The 20,996-nt window shown below is 41.3% G+C and overlaps 1 protein-coding gene across 1 annotated transcript in view; it reads left to right on the top strand.

Annotated features, from left to right (window-relative positions):
• The first annotated feature begins 12,682 nt into the window (after nucleotides 1–12,682).
• The window catches only part of GLS (glutaminase), a 103,612-nt gene continuing 95,298 nt past the window's right edge, over nucleotides 12,683–20,996 (top strand). The window contains exon 1 of the mRNA XM_089519577.1: nucleotides 12,683–12,888. Coding sequence (XP_089375703.1) covers nucleotides 12,695–12,888 — 194 coding nt within the window. The 5' untranslated portion in view covers nucleotides 12,683–12,694. The remainder of the gene's footprint in view (nucleotides 12,889–20,996) is intronic.

The following is a 20,996-nucleotide window of genomic DNA, read 5'->3' as shown; positions in this document are numbered from 1 at the left end:
CTTTTTTGTTGCTAGCTGAAGCCCCTTTACATTTTCCCAGGAATTTGCAATGCTATATGTGCAGTTCTAGGCTGCTTTTAACTACTTTCTGGAATTTCACTGCTGTGTTCTCTCTTTTATTTCTTAAGCAAATTTGAATTCTGAATTCTACTGGCCCAATCAGTATTGTTGTGAGCAAGGCTTCATTTGAGCTGTCAGTCTCAGAAACCAGTTTACAGTTGGAGCACTTGAGGTAATGGAAAAGCTGAAGGTGCCCTTTAGGACATGCATGCATGATTATTTTTCTTAGGACCTTATCATACAGGGAAAATCGAGGTTTAAACGGGCATTATCCAGTGATAGTCACACAATCGCAGTAAAGATTTTCACACACCATCGCAATTAAAGATTACTTATCCTGGGAATAACCAGGAAATAACCAGCAACAAATCATTCACAGGATTTCCCCCTGAATGATTTGTTGCTGGTTATTCCCTGGTTATTCTTGGGATAAGTCATCTTTAATTGCTATGCCTGTGAAAATCTTCACTGTGATAGTGTGAATATTGCTGGATAATGCTCATTTAACCCCCGGGTTTTCCCCACGTGTGATAAAGTCCCTAGTCTCTCATAGGTAAAGTCACTCAGCAGCCACTTTCAGATCTGGAGTAAAAAAATACCTTCCCTCTTTTCATCAGAAATTGATTTTAATCCCAGATTATCTGTTGACTGCTTCAGACTATGAAAACATGTTATGAGAAAACACTAGGCGGATTAACAAAAGGATAAACTAGGACACTATCTAGAAAATCTCCTCCCTTCTTGCCCTCCCTCCCTGGAATAAACTAGATCGGTGTTTCCTAAGCTATCTGATGTGTGACCAACACCATATTTGTGTCCGTTGACTACAACTGGTTCTTTTGCTCCTAGAAACTCCCTGCAGATGATCAGCCAATAGTTTGCAAACTGCCATGGACCACCACTTTGAGTAGCACTGTACTAGATGTTACACAGCACACACAAAACAGTGGCACATGGAATGCCTTGTGGAGATTTGGGTCCCTGTGATCAGAACAGAGGACAGCCCCTCCCAAACAGCAACTGTGGGTCAGTAACTATTTTATGAGCAGCTTTTTCAATGTCCCAGTTTTTCCTCTTCCCACTTTCCCTCTTTGTCCTCTGCTTACATCAGTTGCTGGAAACTGGATTCAAAATGCAAAAGTACTATGCTCACAATTAACTTACCATGGAGGAAGAGGAGAGAAGGCGGGCAAAATCTAGTTCTTCCCAGTAGGCTCATGAGGAGAAGAATGGGACGGTATGGGGAGGGCGCGTGCTTGGACTCCTTAGAGAGAACAACTCAATGCACCAGGAGGGAAAGGCCTAATGCTGAGCCAGGTTATAGAGAGGATTGACATCAGAGGCTACAATTGAAAGTGAGTCCTGCATGAAATGTTTTTTTTTTAATTGTTTTTATTAAACACACAATTTTACAGCATAAAATTACATATAAGGAAAGATCACTACACAGAACACAACATAAAAACGTATAATATTACAAGACAAGATAAACCTAACAAAAAAAGGGGGTGGGCAGTTACACTTACTAACTACTGGTGATAATTTTCTACCTCCTCCAAAAATAGTCAGATACATTTCTACTTATAGCCTATGTGTAGTTTAAACAAGAGGATTATAACATTTGGCTTCTGTCCTTGGTGATTTTAATCCAACATATTTAGACCATACTTATACAGTCCGCTCTTACTTTACGTATGCTCAAACCCCATTGACTAGAATGGGGCTTGGGCTCGCCGTGCAGCCATGTGTGTGTGCTGCGCGTGTGCGCACCATTGTTTTTATTGCTGGGCAGCTTCAGCTGAAAGCCACCTATAATGAGCCCACATATAGCATAGGCTCACTGTATAAAATTTTATTATTTATATTTGACTTAAGATATCTTCTAAGGTTATCATTATTTAAGAAATGATTAAAAAAGTACTCCCCAAAGAAACTAATGCAAGGCAGATTGTATTATTGCATCTCTACTGTTTCTTCTATATAAGATCAAATGCAGTTTTCTGAGAAACTATTTTTTAAAATTTGGATATACAATTTCTTAACTTGTTGTACAGATATATCAAATCCTGAAAATGCTCAGTTGTTCTACTATACAAGGTTAAGCCATAAACTACAAAATGGTTTTTAAGAACCCATTTATAAAGTTCATGTTTTGCCTGCCGGTTGGCATACACTTCAAAAATCTTTGTTCTTATACTTAATCTCCTGATTCATCTAAGTCCTATTCAAGCATTTCTAAGCATGTTTAGTTAACATGCATGGAAACGGGGAGTGTGCTACCCCTTTCCCTGTCCATCATAGGTTGGTTCACAGGAAAAGCAATTCCTCTAGCCATGGAGGCTCCTCATTCAAGCCAGGACTCCCCACATTTGATTCATGAGAAGAGCCTCCAGAAATAGAAGAGGCTCACTTTGTCAAACACTTTGCTTTTCATGCAATGTTACAGGATGTGTGCATCCTATTTTCCTTTGTTCTAACAAATAAGACTAACAAGACTCATCAAGCCCACTGACCATTATTCCTTTCTACTGGTCCACAATGGAACAAATAATTCTGCAAGATATAGACTTCAATATATTGCAAGAGACTATGAGTCTCTAAGAAGGAAGTTAGGGGTCTTTGGGATTCACATTATTATTTTATCAATCTTTCTTGTTGAAGAATATGACCCAGAAAGAGGGAGGGGAATACTAAAAATGCATAACTGGTTCTACATAGAGATTTGGCTTCTTGGAGCATGGTTGTACTTTCATGAAAGACTTCTGGCAAGAGAGGGATTGCAACTCAGGACATTTGGAAATAATGTATTTGCTAGAAGTCTTGAAAATCTGAACTGAGTTTCACTGGGGAGGGAGATAGTGTTCAAGGGGGCATGGGAACACAAAATGCAAGGGGCAATTTTCAAGCACTGGAGAGGGAAGGATTGACCATTCCTTCTTTACATGCTACAACTTTCCCTGAAATTTCCCCACAACCAATCTGAGGAACTGTAGTTCTAGTCATTATTATTACCTCATATGTTACATACCAAATCATAGGTTTGGCTGGATACTAGTGTCACTCCAGATGAACAAAGCCAATTCAGGAAGGAGGTCATGTGCCTGAACAGATCTAACACTGTTAACCCCAAAACATCTATACCTACCCAAACTGAGCACAGGCTAGAACACAGCACCTTTCGACATCACTAGCATGTTTCTGATGGAGGCTGCTTATCAGCTCAGTAGGTATGGTATTTGTAGCTTCCTAAGTACATTTGAATGTAAGCTATCTCCTGGGCACAAACTTATTTCAAAGTACCTGCCAGCCAGCATTCTCCATTTTGCATTTGACTTTTCTGGTTTCCCACATGGTGATCTTTTAAGAATCCCAAGTGAAGTTTTCCTCTTGGGCTCTGTGTTTTTGGGTGTGGAAACTGGTGTCAGACCAGTTCTCATGGTAGACTGGATTTTGCAGGATGTTTCTGAATTTACAGCTGACTCATGCAATCTGTTTTGATTCTCAACAAAACCAGGCAATTATGTTCGACAATCAAGCAGAGGAGTCAAGGGGAAAATGGAGAATATTTACTAGCTTCTGGCAAAATAGGAATAAGAATAATAACAACAATCATGTGAGTCATGGGAGACCAGAGACCAGAACTCCAAGCTATCATTATGTAGAGTCCAGAGCTTTTTAACAAAGGGGGGGGGGGATGAAATTTAGGGACATGGCTTATGTGGGATGGAGTGATGTTTATCTTTTTCTGACACCAAGAGAGAAAATGTTTTACAAAAGAAGTACAAGGTCAAGAGTGGGGGAGAGACTGCCAAAGACTGATGATATTGTACACAATATTACCAAGCCAAAAGCTACTGTTAGGAAAAATTCTGTTTGTCCGCAAAGCTTCCAACAGTATGACTCAAGGGCCCGACAGACCAGCAGGAAAGACCAGCCTAGGGCAGAGTTGGGGCATGGCATCCACATTACACACACCCAGACACTGCTCCCAGGTCAGCGTGATGCCGCATGCTGCTCCACACGGCATGCAGCATCACAGCACTCCTCTGGCGCTGCATCTACATGATGCAGTGCCAAAGGAGCGCAGAAAAGCTGCACACTGACTGCTATGGCACCCTTTCTGAGGCATAAAAAGGAACCACTTTTTACTGTTGCTTTTTGCGTCACAAAGAGCAGAGATTGGGGCTGCGGCATGAAGTTGTTGAAGCCCTGATCCAGCACTAAAAGAGGTGGCTGCAGGCCACCCCTTAGGTTCAGTCTGTCAAGGCCCTCAGTCTGTATCTACTGAAAAGCAATCTCTGTTCCCTTCAAGTGAGCCTAAGGTTACAACCTAAGTATTCCTCCTTGGGCCAGACTGTATGATACTGCTCTCTGCTGTGTTATGTCCAAGGGCAGGGAAGAAAGAGCTCAGTCTTGGCCCATTTGCTAGTCATGCTTCTAGTCATCCTGAGACCTTTATACAGGGTCTTAACATTTCCAATGTGAGTTCCAGACACAAAATTCAATGTGCCCATGACTAGATCACTGGGTCACTTCCAAGATTTTGGTTGAGAGCCTGCATTAGCTGTGATACACCTCCCATTGTAAACCACACAAGCCCACCTTTTATCTGCTGTAGCCCCCTTCCAGGAGATGGGTATTTCCATGTCAGTGGAGAGTGTGGGAAGCAGAAGAGAAGGGTCCTGCTATATTCCTTTAGTAGGACTCACTGTGTCATGTACCTCCAGGGACCTCTGGATGTCCTGGGAGGTCCCTGATGAGGATGATGATGATGATGATGATGATGATGATGATGATGATGATGATGATGATGATGCCATATGCCCAGTTAATGAAAATAGCTGGAACTGCCTCTGCTGCTCCATCTACTCTTCAGTGACATGGATATGGCCATCTTGTGGAGAGGGGATGTAGCAAAGAAAAGGCGGATTTGAGGGGATTTCAGTAGCTATGTGTGGTCAAAAAAGAATTCTGATATCTTCAACAACCAAAAAAGTATATAAATCAGACTTAGTGAGAAAAGAAAAGTGAAATGGAGTAGCGGCTTTCTCCATGACACTCTGCAGGGGTGTCAGTAGGGTGGTGCAGTGGATGCAGAGCACGCCGGGTGCTATCTATCTATCTATCTATCTATCTATCTATCTATCTATCATCTTTCTATCTCTTTTATGCTGTCTTTCTCCCAGAGTAGGACTCAAGGCACCTTTGAACCTTCCAGAGACCATTTGAAAGCACCTTCCAATATGTATTAAGGAATACATATCCCCACCCTTTTTACTGGTACATAGCTGGTGAGGTAGGTAATCTCTTCTCCCTTTTTCTCTCGGTTTTGCTGTTTACACATCCTCATTGAGGAATTCTGGAGGCAGCTGCTGTTTACCTTGCCTGTTGTAGGCAGACACACATAGCTACACTAGGATTAGATAGAATAGAAGCCCGTTTTCCCAACTCAAGCTTTATTGAATTGTTTACTGTAGAATACTGCTACAACCTGACACCAAATGTATTTGTTTCTTGAACCCTCCTTCACTTCCCAGTGCTGATGCTGCTAAAGACTTGCAACTAGATAGAGGACAAGGAGAAAATGTTGTGGGTTGAGTAGAGATTAACAGACTTTGTAAAAAGGAGTTTCTTTGTCAGAGGGTTTATTAACTGAAGTATGCCTGTATGTGTCTCACTTTTTCCTTTTTCATAATACTGCAAGGCAGGTCAGATATGGCCCTTTGTTGTTGCTGTTGCTGCTGTTACATGTCTTCAAAATGACTCTGCTTGGCAAGATTCATTCAGAAAAAGGTTTGCCATTGCTTTCCTCTGAGGACAAGATAATTTCACTTTGTCCATGGTCACAACACTGAATGGATCTCCATGGCTCAGCAGAGGTTTGAACCCTGGTTTCCCAGAGTCCTAATCCAACACTCAAAGCACTATTCCATGCTGGCTCTCCACATTTGATCTTTCTTAGGATTTTATGTTCCACAAAGAGAAGGAGTCCAGTTTCAAGTACAGCGAACTGATGCAAATGAAGACAAAGTTCCTGGACCTTTAATCCAGCAATGGGGAATGTGTGATAACTTTCAGATGTTGTTGAACTATAACTTCCTACAGTTTCAATTATCATAGCCAGTTATGAAGAATAATAGAAGTTGCAACCCACCCCAGTCTGGAGGTCCATACATTCTTTGTCTTTGCTTTGTTCATTGTATAGGAAAAGACATTTCATCTGAGACAGGTTTTCTTGCCTCTGGCATGATAAACTGCATCTGCCAGAATTGTCTCCAAAATGTAGGCACTCTGTCCCCTTTTCTGTATTTCTAATTTTAGATCAGTCTTTTTTACACAATGGCCCACATGCTTCAGTTACACCTGCTGCTCACTCTGCTTTGTTGACTGCCTGCCTACTCTTGGATTTTACCTGCCTTGTCTTTATTTCCCATCACCACCACCCCAGGTCAGTATCACCTATTTCAATTTTCTTGAACGGTATTATGTACAGCTGCAAAATAAACAGGGTAAGGTAGAGCTCCCACATGACACGGGCTGGTTGTATGTGGTGCTTGGTAGATCTCAAAGCTGCCCCAACCTTTTATGAGTTGTCCAGGGAACACCAGTGTAATTGTAAAGATATAGGCCTAAATGTGACATTGTGGCAGCAGCTGGCCCCTATCACAACAGGTCTTTCTTTCGCACTTCTTTCTCTTCCTGCCTTACAGCTAGGGTTGCTAGTTTAGTACCATCCTGGGCCCTGTCATTTCAAGGCCAAAATATGAGACTAGAGATAATCCCTGGTGATGCCATGAAGCATCATATAATAAGCATTAACATAGATGCTCGGGGGATGTAATTCCATTTTTAAAAAATCCCATGTCTAACAAAGGGAACTTCACATACGCACACATACTGTCAAGGCAATGCTCTTTCCCTGAGGTTCTTCCCTCTTGCCCTGGGTATCAGAAAAAGAAGGTCTGGGCAATCAGAGATTGTAGGCAGAAGGAGACAGAGATTTCCTTCTCTCTTCCCTCAGGTTAGGCTTCTTCCAAGTAAAAGGGGAATAGGATTGCAGACTATTAGGCTAGGCTAGATAATGCATGTCCCTGCTCTCATGAGCTGATGGATAGAGGAGAAAAAGAAAAGTGTGCCATCAGGAACAGAATGACCTTGTTGCATCCTATCTTTAAAATGTGAAAGGAAAATAAGAATTTCTATACAGATAGTGATGACGTGTCGCAACTGACTCAAAGGGCCTCCTACTTCCTCTTTTAGCAAATAAAAGACTGAAATTAAGAGTGAGACTGAGATTAAGGTTAACGCTGAGACTATGTATGGTTGTGAAAGCTAGACATTGAAGAAAGTCGATAGGAAGAAAATCAGCTTATTTGAAATGTGGTGCTGCAGAGGCCTGAACTATCCCTAGAAGCCAAGTTGACTTTGTACTTTGCTGTACTTTGGACAAATCATGACTCACTAGATAAGACATTGATGCTTGGAAAGGTAGAGGGCAGGAGGAAAATAGGAAGGCCGCTTTTCAGATGGATAGACTCAATCAAGCAAGCCATGGCACTAAAGCTGCAAGACCTAAGCAGAGTGATTGATGATAGACTTGGATGTCTCTCATTCATAGAGTTGCCCTGGGTTGAAGTGGACTCCACAGCAGTTAAGGACAACAGCAACTGCCTGATCCAGGATAGAAACAGTTCTGAGTTTACAATTGAACTTTGTATTTTCAAAAAAGGACTTTTCTACCTTTCATGCCCCCGCCCCCCCCCCCCATTCCTTTGGTTTACTTTTCTTGAAATCTGAACCCATACCAGGCATGAAAGCTCATACCAGCTCTGAAAAAGAGGCCATTGCATTGGGGAGCAGTGATGGGGAATCATCCCTATTCCTGATATCATTGGACTGCAATTCCCATCAGCCCTAGCTATCATAATCAATGGTGAAGAATATTAGGAGTTGAAATCCAACAGCTGGAAGCAATATGTTCCCATTCCTGCATTAGAGGTTTCAGAGAACGCCTGAATTACAATATTCCCTAGGGAGCTACAAAAAACCTTTTCATACATTTTCTGGGGGTGATAATGCTGGTCCCTAAACCACTATTCATTTTTAAAAATTGTTGCTATTTTGTGTTCTTCATTCTAGCAGGGTGATCCAAACATGTCCATTCACAAATAAGACATGTTGGGATGTTATTTTAGAAACTGAATGCATTCACATTAACCATCCCTTTTTTAAAAAGTATTAATTATTACTCATTGCTCATTATTTCATGGTTAACTCATTAACAACACATATTACTTTGTAGTATTAAAATTTCACTTAAAAATACAAAATATATGTTTAAAAATCCCAAACGAGTCTTCAGCAATGATGTTTCTAGTAAAAAGCAAATGTTACTCCTTGCACTGAAAATTAATGCCATTAGCAGTCTTACATCATTACCTAAAAATTAATATAAAAATGTTACACAAAAAGTAATGTATTACAGATAACATTCTTACTTGTAATGCTTTACTTCTAAGCTCTGAGTAAGACCCACTGATACTGTATCAGTGGAGTTTATTCCCTGGTAATTTCAATACAGGACTATAAATGTTATTACTAAAGCATTAGTGATTTGGCAAGTGCTTTTTCTTTCAAAAAAGTATTTTCAGGCTTCAAATCATCAGAGTTTTGCTCTTTGCAGAGTCATCATACCACTTCAGAATGGTCATAGAGATGATCAAATGAAAATCCTGAAAAGAGACATGCAAGAGTCTGTGAGTGAATTTAATGGCTCCATTTAGTTGCCCTGAGGAAAAAAAATCTCTTTGAAGAATTGTGCACTTCAGCAGTTGCCATATATAGAAACAGCTCAGAGTGTGTGCCATTTCGCACACAGTCAGAGTAGTCTAGAATCAGAACAGAGGACACTTAGCGGTTGTTTCAGGCAAGACTGGCCCTAGACATTTTGCTGCCTGAGAAGAAGGTCAAGATGCCACTCTCATTCCATATGTGAAAGCTGAACAGACTGGCAGTAAAATCTTATTTCAACATTGTTGACAGGACAGCACAACAAGGCAGCTGGCTAACATGGAGACTGAGCACTGGATGTATCAATCTGTGTCTGTAGCTATTAACCTTTATTTATGAAGCTGTATCTGTATCTCTCTCACACCCACATTCAACTGAATCCTTCCGCATCGGACTACCTCTTTCCTACCTTCAGGTGTCTACTGCAGGGGTGGGAAACTGTGGAAGACTAGGGGTTCACATTAGCCTTTCAGGAGACTCTGGATTGTCAACACTCCCACTCTACCTGCTCCTGCAAAAATACATTATTCTAGGGGACATGGGGGCATATTTGGGGGCTTTCTTGAGCCCCTAGAAGGAGTGTGGGGGGCATTTTGTGGCAATTTTTTTTAAAAAAAATCAGTTTTGCTTTTTGATCCCTGAGGGATCCAGGAGGGATACAAAGATGGTGGAAATTTCCTCTATATCTCCTAGAGATATTTTTGGGCGTTTTGAGGCAAGAAATAAAATATCCAACAGGATGCATTTTGCTCACCTTGACCTGTTGCCAGAGACAACCTTCTCAATTTTCCTGGTAGCACTGGCTATACTTACAAGGTTAGAGATATCAACCTATTCTTGAATACTCTCTACTAAAATACACAAAGATTGCTTTACAAGCATTACAGCCTAGACTTTGCACAGAAAAATCAGCAAGGAAAATGGAGCATTAACTTTGGGATTGGTGCTCTGTCTTACAATTGGGGGATGGAGGAATCACTTGAATCAAGGTTGTAGGCAGGATGTTAACACTTTAAATACCTAATAGGGTGAAATATCAGAGCAGATCAAATGGTTTGGAGGGCAGGATTAAAACTGCAAGGCCCCTACTTGGCCATCCCCATTTTAACACAAAGTTTGGAAATGCTACTGTATTAGGACAACAACTTGCAGAGTCTATCATGGCTAGAGGATTCATAGTACCATAAAGCTGGAAGGGACCACAAGGGCCATCTACTCCAACCCTTGCTGTGCGTGAATATACAACTAAAGGACTCCTAAAAGTTGCCCATCCAACCTCTGTCTAAAGACCTCCAAAGATAGAAAGGCCACAACCCTCTGAGGCAATCTGTTTTAAAAAAGTTATTCCTAATGTTTAGGTCAACTGTATTTTCATGTAATTTGAATACACTGGTTCATGTTCTAGTCTACAAAGGAGCAGAACACAAGATGGCTCCATCGTCTACATGACATTCTGTCAGATATTTAAAGACATCTATCATGTCACTTTTTCTCTTCTCTAAGCAAACATATTCAGCTCTTTCAGTTGTTTCCCACAAGGCATGATTTCTAGACTTTTGATCATCTTGGTTGCTTATCTCTAGACTTGATCTCTGGTGCCCAGGACTAGTCATAGTTTTTAAAGTGAAGTCTGACTAAAGCAGAATCGACTAGCAATACTACTATGCCCAGTCTGGACACTACTCTCCTGTTGATGCAGCCCAGAACTGCATTGGCCCTCTTCACTGTAGCACTATACTGTTGACTCATATTTAGGTTGCAATATAACAAGAAAGAGTGATAAAATAATAACTTGAATCCCCCACGTCCCCTTAGAGCCTCATAGTCTCTTGCAATATGTTGAAGTCTATATCTAGCAGAATCATTTGTTCCATTGTGGACCAGTAGAAAGGAGTAATGGTCAATGGGCTCCGCTGAAGGGGAACAGGGGTGTCCTGGTCTATCCAGACAGGAAGGAGCAAAGTTGCTAAAGGATGCAGCAGCCAGTGGATGACATGCCCTAGAAAGCCATGGTAGGCTCTGGTTGCAAGTCATCTTAATTTCGATTGTTTCCCATGATTATCCAGCTCAGCCAATGGAGTGCTACCTTTTAGGATGTGGACATAGGGAAGACGGGGCAACGGGATAGGATTGGTAGAGTGTGACTGGCCTGATCACAGGGGCCAAATTTTCACAAGGCATTCCATGTGCCACTGTCTTGTGAGTGCTATGTAACATCTAGTACAGCACTACTCAGGTGGTGGTCCATGGTCCCATGGCAGTCTGCAAGCTACTGGCTGCTGGCCTGCAGAGAGTTTCCAGGATCAAAAAAACCAGTTGTAGTGAATGGACACAAACACGGTGTTGGTCTCTGGCACTCTGAGAGAGAAACCCTTGCCATCCCCCACGCAATATATATCCTAAGAAGCATCTAGTTTATTCCAGGGAAGGAGAGCAAGCAGGAAGGAGATTTTCTAGATGGTGTCCTAGTTTAACCTTTGGTTAATCCGCCAAGTGTTTTCTCATAACATGTTTTCATATTCTACAACAGTCAACAGATAATCTGGGATTAAAATTCAATTTTTGATGAAAAGAGGGAAGAGATATTTTTTACTCCAGATCTGAAAGCAGCTACTAGGCGATTTTACCTATAAGAGACTAGGAAAAATCATCCTGCATGCATGCCCTAAAGGGCACCTTCAGCTTTTCCATTACCTCAGGTGTTCCAAGGTACAGCCTTAAAACTGTAAGCAAGTTTCTGAGACTGACAGCTCAAATGAAGCCTTACTCGCAACAATACTGGTTGTGTCAGAAGAATTAATATTTCAGAATGGCTTAAGCAATAAAAGAGATAAAACAGCAGTGAAATTCCAGAATGTAGTTAAAAGCAGCCTAGAACTGCACATATAGCATTGCAAATTCCTGGGAAAATGTAAAGGGTCTTCAGCTAGCAACAAAACAGAGAAAGTAAGCTTCCCTAGGGAGTTCTTTCCACAACCAGGGTCCCACCCCTGAAAAGATTCTTTCCTTCTCATCGATGATGGTGGCAAGGGTTTCTAAAGATTCGTAACCCAGGAATGCTTGTTTTGAGTGCCAAACCTGAACAGAGCTCATGATGTTACAGCACAAAATTCTCCTTCTAGATACCCCTCGCTACTATCAAGTGTTCTTCTTTTCAGCAAGATAATGGAGTGGAGGTTATTTCATTGTTGCTCTTGTTAAACAATTGGGAGCTAGACATTCTTAGGAAGCTGCTGTAAATCACCTAAAGATCTACCAGGGGTTCCTGGATGAAGCAGATTGAAAGGGGTTGAAGTTTAGTGTGCCCTCTGGGGTGAAAAGCCATTGAGGCTAGGTTAGGCTCCTATGAGGGGCAGTTAGAGAGGGTTTTAGGTACCCAAGAAAGGGACAGGGAGTGTCCTTAATTAAATTGTTGTAGTGTCCTGCTGGAGACATAGTGTTTGGTGACTAGTGGAGTCACAGGTAACCAGAAGGATTATAAGATACAAAAGTTTAATAAAGGTTCTGTGAGAACTTAGTCTGGAAGGAAACATATATATATATATACATACATATATATACACACACACACACCATTACAAAGACAAGCTAAAGAAACTGTTAAACTGTGTAACTAATAAAGTATGTATACAGCATATCTATTGTGAACAACATCCACTAGAAGAGATATTGTATTCAGCCTGACTTGTACATAAATTTATTACTTTGTTTCAACAAGCAGCTGTCTGACGTGATTTCAGAAACCCATTAAGAATGCTACCAACATTGAAAAATGTCTTTTAGGTTTGGGACACATTATATAGTGGGTGTGTGGCTGTCAAAGAATAGTGGGTGCAAAGCTGGGATGAAAACTTGGAATCCAGAGTGCTGGCATCTAAAGAGAGTTATAGTACAGGAGACACTTAAGACAGTCCTGTGTTTGAGTCTTGCAGTGAAGAATTGGTGGAATAGTGGCCATCATCTTCACATAATTGGTGGCTGTGGTGGGATAAAAAAAAAGAGCCATTGTGCTGCCATCGAAGAAAAGAAGTTGGGTGGGTGAGTCTTGCCTTGATATATTGTTGTGCAGCGTCGGGATCCTTAGGATTCTTAGGAAGCTGTTGTGGTAAATCATCTAAAGATCTACCAGAGGTTCCTATATGAAGCAGATTATCTAGATCCATTTCAATCTGGGTTCAGGCCTGGCTCTGGAATGGAAACAGCTTTGGTTGCCTTGGTAGATAACCTATACAGGGAACTAGTCAGGGAAGAAAGTGTCCTTGTTGGTTCTGCTGGACCTCCAAGTGGCTTTCAGTACCATTGGCCACAATATACTTCTTGACTGCTTCTCTGGGATGGGACTGAGGAGCACTGTTTTTCACTTGAGGCATCGACTCAAACAATCATTTAGACCAGAACTGTTGTCACGTAAACATGCTAGGAGAAATTTGGAAGAGAGAATAGTCTTATTATGCTATATGATTACAGCGGCAATAATGATTTATGTCAAACACTGGAAAATGAACAAAACCCAAATGTGGAAGAATGGATATTGGATTTTGCTGTATCAGATAAACTGACAGACTGGATAAAAGGAAATTCAATACCAATTTATTTGCATACCTGGCAGCCTTTTATAGATTAGTTTAAGAAAACAAAAGGAGACAATAGCTTCTGATATTTAAGGACACATTCTTTTCTGTTTTGTGGGTGGGTGGGTGGGTGAAACTTTGAGAGAAATGATGTTATGTAAAAATTAAATATCTGCCATCAGAGAAGTGTGGGGAGTGAGTGGGGTGGATGGGGAGGGAGAAAGATGGAGGTGTTTGTTATGTTGGTTATTTTTGTTGTGGATTTTTCTTTGTTATGTGTTTATGTTATTGTTTTGTTCATTGTTGGTTTTCCTCCTCCTCCTCCTCCTCCTCCTCCTCCTCCTCCTCCTCCTTTATGTAAGCATTAAACCTTAATAAAAATATTTTAAAAAGAAAGGTTGTGGTGGGGGATACCTGTTGAACACCTTGGCTATTGGCTTACAAAGTACCTTGGGGATCAGACCTATCTCCCACGCGATTTCATATCTACATGAAACCTCTGGAAGAGGTCATGAAATTACAGATAACATCCAACTCTATCTCTCCTTTCCATCTAGCTCCAAGGAAGGTGCTTCTGTAGTTAACCAATGTCTGGAGTAAATAATGGAATGGATGAGGGTGAAGAAATTGAAACTTAATCCAGACAAGACAGAGGTGGTCCTAGTAAACTGAAAGACAGATCTGGGAATAAGGATTCAGCCTGTGCTGGATGAGGTTACATTCCCCCTGAAGATATAGGCTTGCAGCTTGAGTGTACTGATGGATTCAGATCAGAACTTGGATGCCAAAGTTTTGACTGTGGCCAGGAGTGCATTTGCATAGTTAAAACTAGTGTGCTAATTGCACCCATTCCCTGACAAGTAAGATTTGGCTCTGATGACACATGCCTTGATTACACCCCGTTTGGATTATTGCAGTGCACTCTATGTGGAGTTCCCTTTGGAAACGGCTTAGAAACTTCATTAGGTGCATATAGCTCCCCTGCTGAAACAGCTTCACTGGCTGCTGGTCCAATTTAGAGTTTTTGTCAATTCTGGATTAAGACCTGGACTGGAATGCTGCTCCACTGACATGGGAACCACTTTCTGTCACTGCTAGCTGCACTATTATGAGAAACTAGGAAACAGAATGGAAGGAGGTAAGATGGGGGAAGAAATTGCTCCACACAAACTGTTCCTGTACAGCCATGTCCAACCCAGCTGCTATGTTAAATGTATGTAGGCGTTTCACCTGTCTCGTTCTTATTTTTAAAATAGCAACTGTAGGATGGGACGAGGGAATATGATGAGGACTGCAGTGCAAGTATTCAGGGAAAGGGTTTCGTCTTTGCACCATGGTCCTGACAAAGGTCCCACTCTACCTCCTACAAAGCAGATATGCTCCCCGATGCTCACAAGTGACTGTTTTGTGAAGCTGCTTTTGCATTCATCAGGCTACCTTCATGAGAGTTATATACTGCTTCCAGAATCAGAGACAGAAAAGAGACTTTTGTTTTGGTCTAATACAGTTTTTCTTCTTTTCTTGCCTAGAACAGTTTGGCATTCCAAGAAGGAAGCTTGATTTCACCATTTCACTGGGGCCCTCTTGAGATGTCCAGTTACAAACCCCATAAACTCACTACCAGATTATGGGATTGTGGGAGCTGTTGTCCATCACATCAGGCAGACCTCATGTTGGAGGAGGATGCCATACATCCTCAAAGATGAATTCATGTGAACAGTGATGGAGTTCTCACCAACAGGCAGCCTATACCCTTTAAAGTAACTACCATGCAGCAGTCATTCTCGTTTTGCTCCCCAGGGCTAATTGTAATCAAAATTAGAAATGTATAACACTCCCTATAAGTTGTCAGCTAATAACTAGTACTAGTCTCATGTGATCTGGATATGTTGTTCACAAATGCCACACACTGGCATACAGTGGGACTGCAGTAAGCATACATTCTAGAGAATGTAATGGTGCAAAGACAAAACCTAGGAGATTGTCACATGCATCTTTTCACCTGATCTAGGCATGGGCCGAAACAGGTGAAAATGGATTTTGTCGCTCATCTCTTTGCCCAACTCAGGTGCATTGTGTACCCAATCCAAACACTTGGCGTAATTTTCAAAGAATGGAAAGTATTGTTGGTTTGAAAAGCATGCCAGGAGTCTAAATCGGGTACAAGATGTGGCTGAGATGGGCAAAGAGGATTATGATAAGATTTGTTTTCACCCATTTAAGACCGTGCCCAAATTGGGGGAAAAGAGGTGCGCGATAATCTCCCAACTGATCAGATGCAAGGTGACTAAATGTCCTAACCACAAAGGAGGACAAGGTATTTCAAAATGTAGAGCATTCAAGAAAAATGTAGGGCATTGCAAAAGAAAAGCTAAAAACATTGATATAAATATAAATCCATTTTTTTTAGTCATGTTCAAAATAGAAGACATTTTGAAATTCCTCCTGGACAGAAGGCTTGATTGTAGGACCATCATAGTCAGGAACCAATGAGAGATTTATCATCCACTGAGCCATTTAATCTCCATTTAAAGTCATCTCAGTTGGTGATCATCATAAGACTTTATGGCACAGAGTCCTACAGTCAAACTATGTGATATTGGAAGGAGTACTTCCATTGGTCCTTCCACCATTGAGCAACCTTCTTGGTAAACTGTGCAGAAATATCAATGTGGAAGTCTTGTGTTTTAGTCCTCTCAGAAATATAAGACCCCTGAAGTTTGTATTAGCTTGGAACTTTCCTTGATCTATTTTGCAAGCACAGATTTTGGGACGTTATTTTTAAAAAGTAATGTATTAAGAACTAATCAATACTTTTTCATTACTGTTGTTGTTGTTTGTTTGTTTGCTTGTTTAGCATCATCAATGTACTTAGTGCTTTACACATAAATCAACAACAAAAAACAGTGCTACCAAAGACATACAATCTGAGAGAGAGAGAGAGAGAGAGAGAGAGAGAGAGAGACGGAAGGGGGGATCTGATCTGCACTGCAAAAATGATGCAGTTTGACACCCCTTTAACTGCCATGGCTCAATGCTATGGAATTCTGGGATTTATAGTTTTGTGAGATATTTAGTCTTCCCTGTCAGAGAGCTCTGGTGCTACAACAAACTACAAATCCTAGCATTCAATAGCACTGAGCCATGGCAGTTAAAGTAATGTCAAATTGCATTATTTCTGCAATACAGATGCAGCTAGAGAGAGGGGAGAAGGAAGGAATAATATAAATATAAAATTGTGCAATATGATTGTAAAACAAATCCTGCAGATAGAATACAAAAATGCAACATAATATAAAGCAAACTGACAAATACATGAAATATTAAACCAAAAAGTAATGTATTATATATTAATCATAACAAATACATTGCTTTTTACTACTACTCCTACCACTACTAAAAAAGCCCTTAAAATAGAAAAAATGGACAAAGATCTCTCTAATGCTCCCCATCCCAAACCCATGTTTTAGACTGAATAAGGAGAAACTATTTGCTAATGTTAGTCATATTGTTTTGCAAAATAATGTCATTATGACCTTGTTACCTCAGAAAGCAATGTGATCCAAGCTTTATTGCCAAGCCCTGTGTCAATACGTGATCTTTACTGATTCAGAATATAAAGCATGCATGTGTGCACACAGTACGTAAAGCATTATGAAGGCATCACATGCAAAAGCACACCTAATGTTAAGATACAGTTCTTGAGCATATTTGCTCAGATGGAAGTTAATATGTGACTTCGTTATGCACTTGTAAACAAGTACTAACATGCCTTAATCATACTATGCCAATAAATTAAATATTCAGGTGTTTAATTTAAAGATATAGAAAACTGACCAATAAACTTTTAAGAGAATTAACCATAATGAAATGAACCCTGAGTTTTTAATAATAATAATAATAATAATAATAATAATAATTTACTATTTTATTTATTTATAGCCCACCCAATCACAGAGAATCGAGGCGAGTTACAACAGAAAATACTTCAAAAATACAATAAAAATTCAAAATTAATCCCTTTCCCAACCTCCCATCCCAGTTCTAAAACTACAATAATTAAACAAACACAATTTAAAACAAGAAATACAATAAAATAAAAGATTGGGGAACATTGGACGGACATAGTTTTTAATTTTAAAGTTAGGGTTCTGCTTTCAGTTTATGGAGGCATTTGAAGTCCTCATACTGAATACCAAAAATGACCAAGACTGCATCTACACTGCAGAAATAATGCAGTTTGACACCACTCCAACTGTGATGGCTCAATGTTATGGAATTCTGGGATTTGTAGTTTATTGTGGCCCTAGAGCTATCTGACAAAGGACTTTATCAAATGGGGGGAAATTGGGGGTTTAAAAGGTATTTTCCCAGTTCATTTGTGTTATTGCAGGAAAGATTTTCCCACATATCCCACTTAGAGAAGACTTATCCTGAGAAGAACCAGGAATGCTCCAGCAACAAATCATTCATAAGATTTTTTTTCTTGACCTTTTCCTTTGCTGTGGTGGCAGTCTCCTCCTCAAGAGGAAGCCACCACTGCGGGAAAGCCAAGAGGGGCGTGCTCACCCCTTCTCACCCTGCAGTGGGCCTGACCAGGCGTCACTCCTCTTCTGAGGTGTCACCTGATGCAGTTCGCACTCCCTGCACTTCCTAGTGATGTCACTGGGGAGAGGAGGAAGGGGGAGATGCAGAACCGAAGAACCATTTGCACATTTCCTCTCAGCCTTTAACTACTTAAATGTAGGCCCCATTCCCACTGGTTTATAAAGCGGATTAAGAACCGGATTATGGAGGCATCGTTCCCATTTGAGCACGCATTCGATCCTCATTGTGCCGATTTCATTCCCATTGGAATTCAGATCATGTAATCGATTTTTCCTGGGAAAACCTGAATCAGTGGTGGATAATAATAATAATAATAATAATAATTATTATTATTATTATTATTAACCTTTATTTATAAAGCACTGTAAATTTACACAGCACTGTACATATAATCCAAGTTAATTTGACTGTACTTTTTAGGCTCCTTCTCCCATTCCCAGAGGGGACACAGGAGAGCCTGGGAGGCAAAGGGACTTTGGGGAATGGAGGCTCCTTCTCCCTTTCCCAGAAGGGAAAAGCGCCTAAGTGATTTATTAGCTGTGATGTCAAGCACCTAGGCGCTTGATCGACAGCTGCTTTAAAAAAAAAGAGGTTCCAGAAGGGCAATGGGAATGGGGAGCAAAAAAATCTGCTTCAAATTACAACTGAGAAAATTTCAATGGGAACGAGAACATGGGTAAAAAAAACCTGAGTCCATTTGCACCCTTTCGTAATGGGAACGAAGGACCAGATTCGAATATGACTCAGAAAAAAAATCCGAGTCAGAATCGCAGCAATATAAGCCGCTTTTTTTGCCCAGTGGGAGTGGGACTGTACATTGCCTTTGGAAGTGGGGTAAAGAAACACACATCCACTTGCCCTCTGCCAAAATGCACTGCCATGTAAATAATCGGGCATCCACATGTTGAATGATGAGCATCCTTCCATATACCACAGTAAAAACCACAATTCCTTTTTCTTTGGAGTTTGAGGATGTAGTTACGTAGACTCAAGTTGACTGACTCAGATTCAAGTTGGACTCAAGTCACTTCAATGACTCTACTTGGACTTCACTCAGCAATAAATGACACACTGAGTCAACTCAACTTGCAGCTTGTATATCTTTGGCAACCAACTTGCTGGTGTCATTCACTTCAAGCAGCAGGCAAGACCCGCCCCCAGAGCACAAGGCACATTTCTTGGAGGGGAACACCAAACGTTTTAGGCAATGGCCTTGAGAAGGAATAATCCTTCTAAAGATTTTGAAAAGCTTTAGAAAGCTCCTCCAATGGAATGTGATATATGCAAGGGTGCAGCTTCAAGTGTGTGTGTGTGTGTTGAGAGAGAGAGAGAGAGGGAGAGATTCATAGTGAAAACAGTATGGCAAAGTTTAAGCCAAACAGTCCTAATTTTGATTCACTCCACCTCTACCTCACCCCTCTGTTTCCTTTTTTGGACAAAAATAAAATAGATATACATCTGCACACCTCTCACTTCATGTTTGGTTCTGAGCAATTCATCATCCAGAGTTGCTGCAGCCTTTCTTTGACTGCCTCTTCTTGTTAGAACCAGCAAAAAAAAAATTTAAAAATGCTTCTCCCTCTCGCCTGCACCAGCCTTACCACAAAAGGAAGATCAGCTGTCTGGCTATTTGGTTGCTGCTCCCAGGGTGGCTGGGTGTAAAGGGAGCAGCAACTGAGAAGCCAGTGACACAGAGACTGAGATGCCTCTTGCCTGCACTGGCCTTTGCTGCAAGGGTGAGAGGTTTCTCAGTTGCAGCTCAGTTGGCTGTTCGGTTACTGCTCCCTTTCCACACAGTCAGCCTGGGCGAAGCAACCGATCAGCTGGCTGAGCAGTGACTGAGAATCCTCTCACCCGTGCCAGCCTTGCAGCAAAGGCTGGTGGCACAAGAAACCTCTCTTGTCACTGCTTGACCAGCTGCTTGGCTGCTGCTCCCTAAGTGACTGGTTGCAAAGGGAGAAGCTTCTCCCCAGTGAGGAAAGACTCTCAATCCTTTGCCAGAGCAGAGAACTGAACTGTTAGCTTCCCACTTTTCTCCCTGGTGAAGAAGGACTCTTTTAAAGAACTGAACCTGCATACCCCTCTTCCTCCTTTTCCAGAGACATGCCTCCTCCACACAGCCTCCAGTTGTTCCTACACATACCAACATTGTTTCTTGTGCTACCTTATCTCTCAGCTTGTCCAGTGAAAGAAAGCAGCAGCAGCAGCCCAGCTGCAATTTGCTAGCAGAGTAAAGTTCACAAACCTTAAGCAGGGTCCCAAATGTGAAAGATTTTGCCACACACACACACCCCCATTCCTGCGCCACATGCTTTAACTCCTCATTCCCACCATGGTCCAAAAGGCTGTTGGTTCCCCTTGTCTTTCTTGCACACCAATACTTTGACTAAAGGCCCCTGCTGCCCCCTTTTCCCTCACTGCCCACTGGATCTTTCCACTTCCACAGAGAGCTTGGAGAGAATGTCTTGAGGAAAAGGCTGCCTTTTTTGCTCCCCTGTTACCTGATATAGCTACCATGTTTTGCATAATGGTAGGACTACTGGCCCCTACTGAGGACCTGACCCTTGGTCTAACACCCAATATCACTGCAGCTTCCAAAACCTGGCCATTTGCAGGGCTGGGTCCTCCTGACACTAATGTGAAAATACAACCTCATATCAATGGCTTTTCAAAGAATGAATGTGCTCTCTACATATTATTTTTTCAGCTTTCATCCAACGGAAAAAAGAAGTCAGATTCAAACAGGCATTGAGCCAGATTCTATCATGTTATGACTCACAAAGTTAGCCTTTCCTGTCCCTGATGATGTCTGCTGGCTGATCTCTGAATCACTGTGCTTTTCAGCTAACAATAACACACAATATTTTTACTTTTAGTTTTTCTGCAACTCCATGGCACCCAGTATCCAATGCTATCTGGGTGGTTTATCTCTTTCTCTTAGACACACACACAAACTCATTAGATCAT

This window comes from Sceloporus occidentalis, unplaced genomic scaffold, assembly GCF_023333645.1.
Source record: "Sceloporus occidentalis isolate IW3139 unplaced genomic scaffold, rSceOcc1.0.p SCAF_4, whole genome shotgun sequence".
NCBI lineage: Eukaryota > Metazoa > Chordata > Lepidosauria > Squamata > Phrynosomatidae > Sceloporus > Sceloporus occidentalis.
The sequence above is the reverse complement of the archived record's forward strand: the minus strand, read 5'-3'. Positions and strand labels throughout refer to the sequence as shown.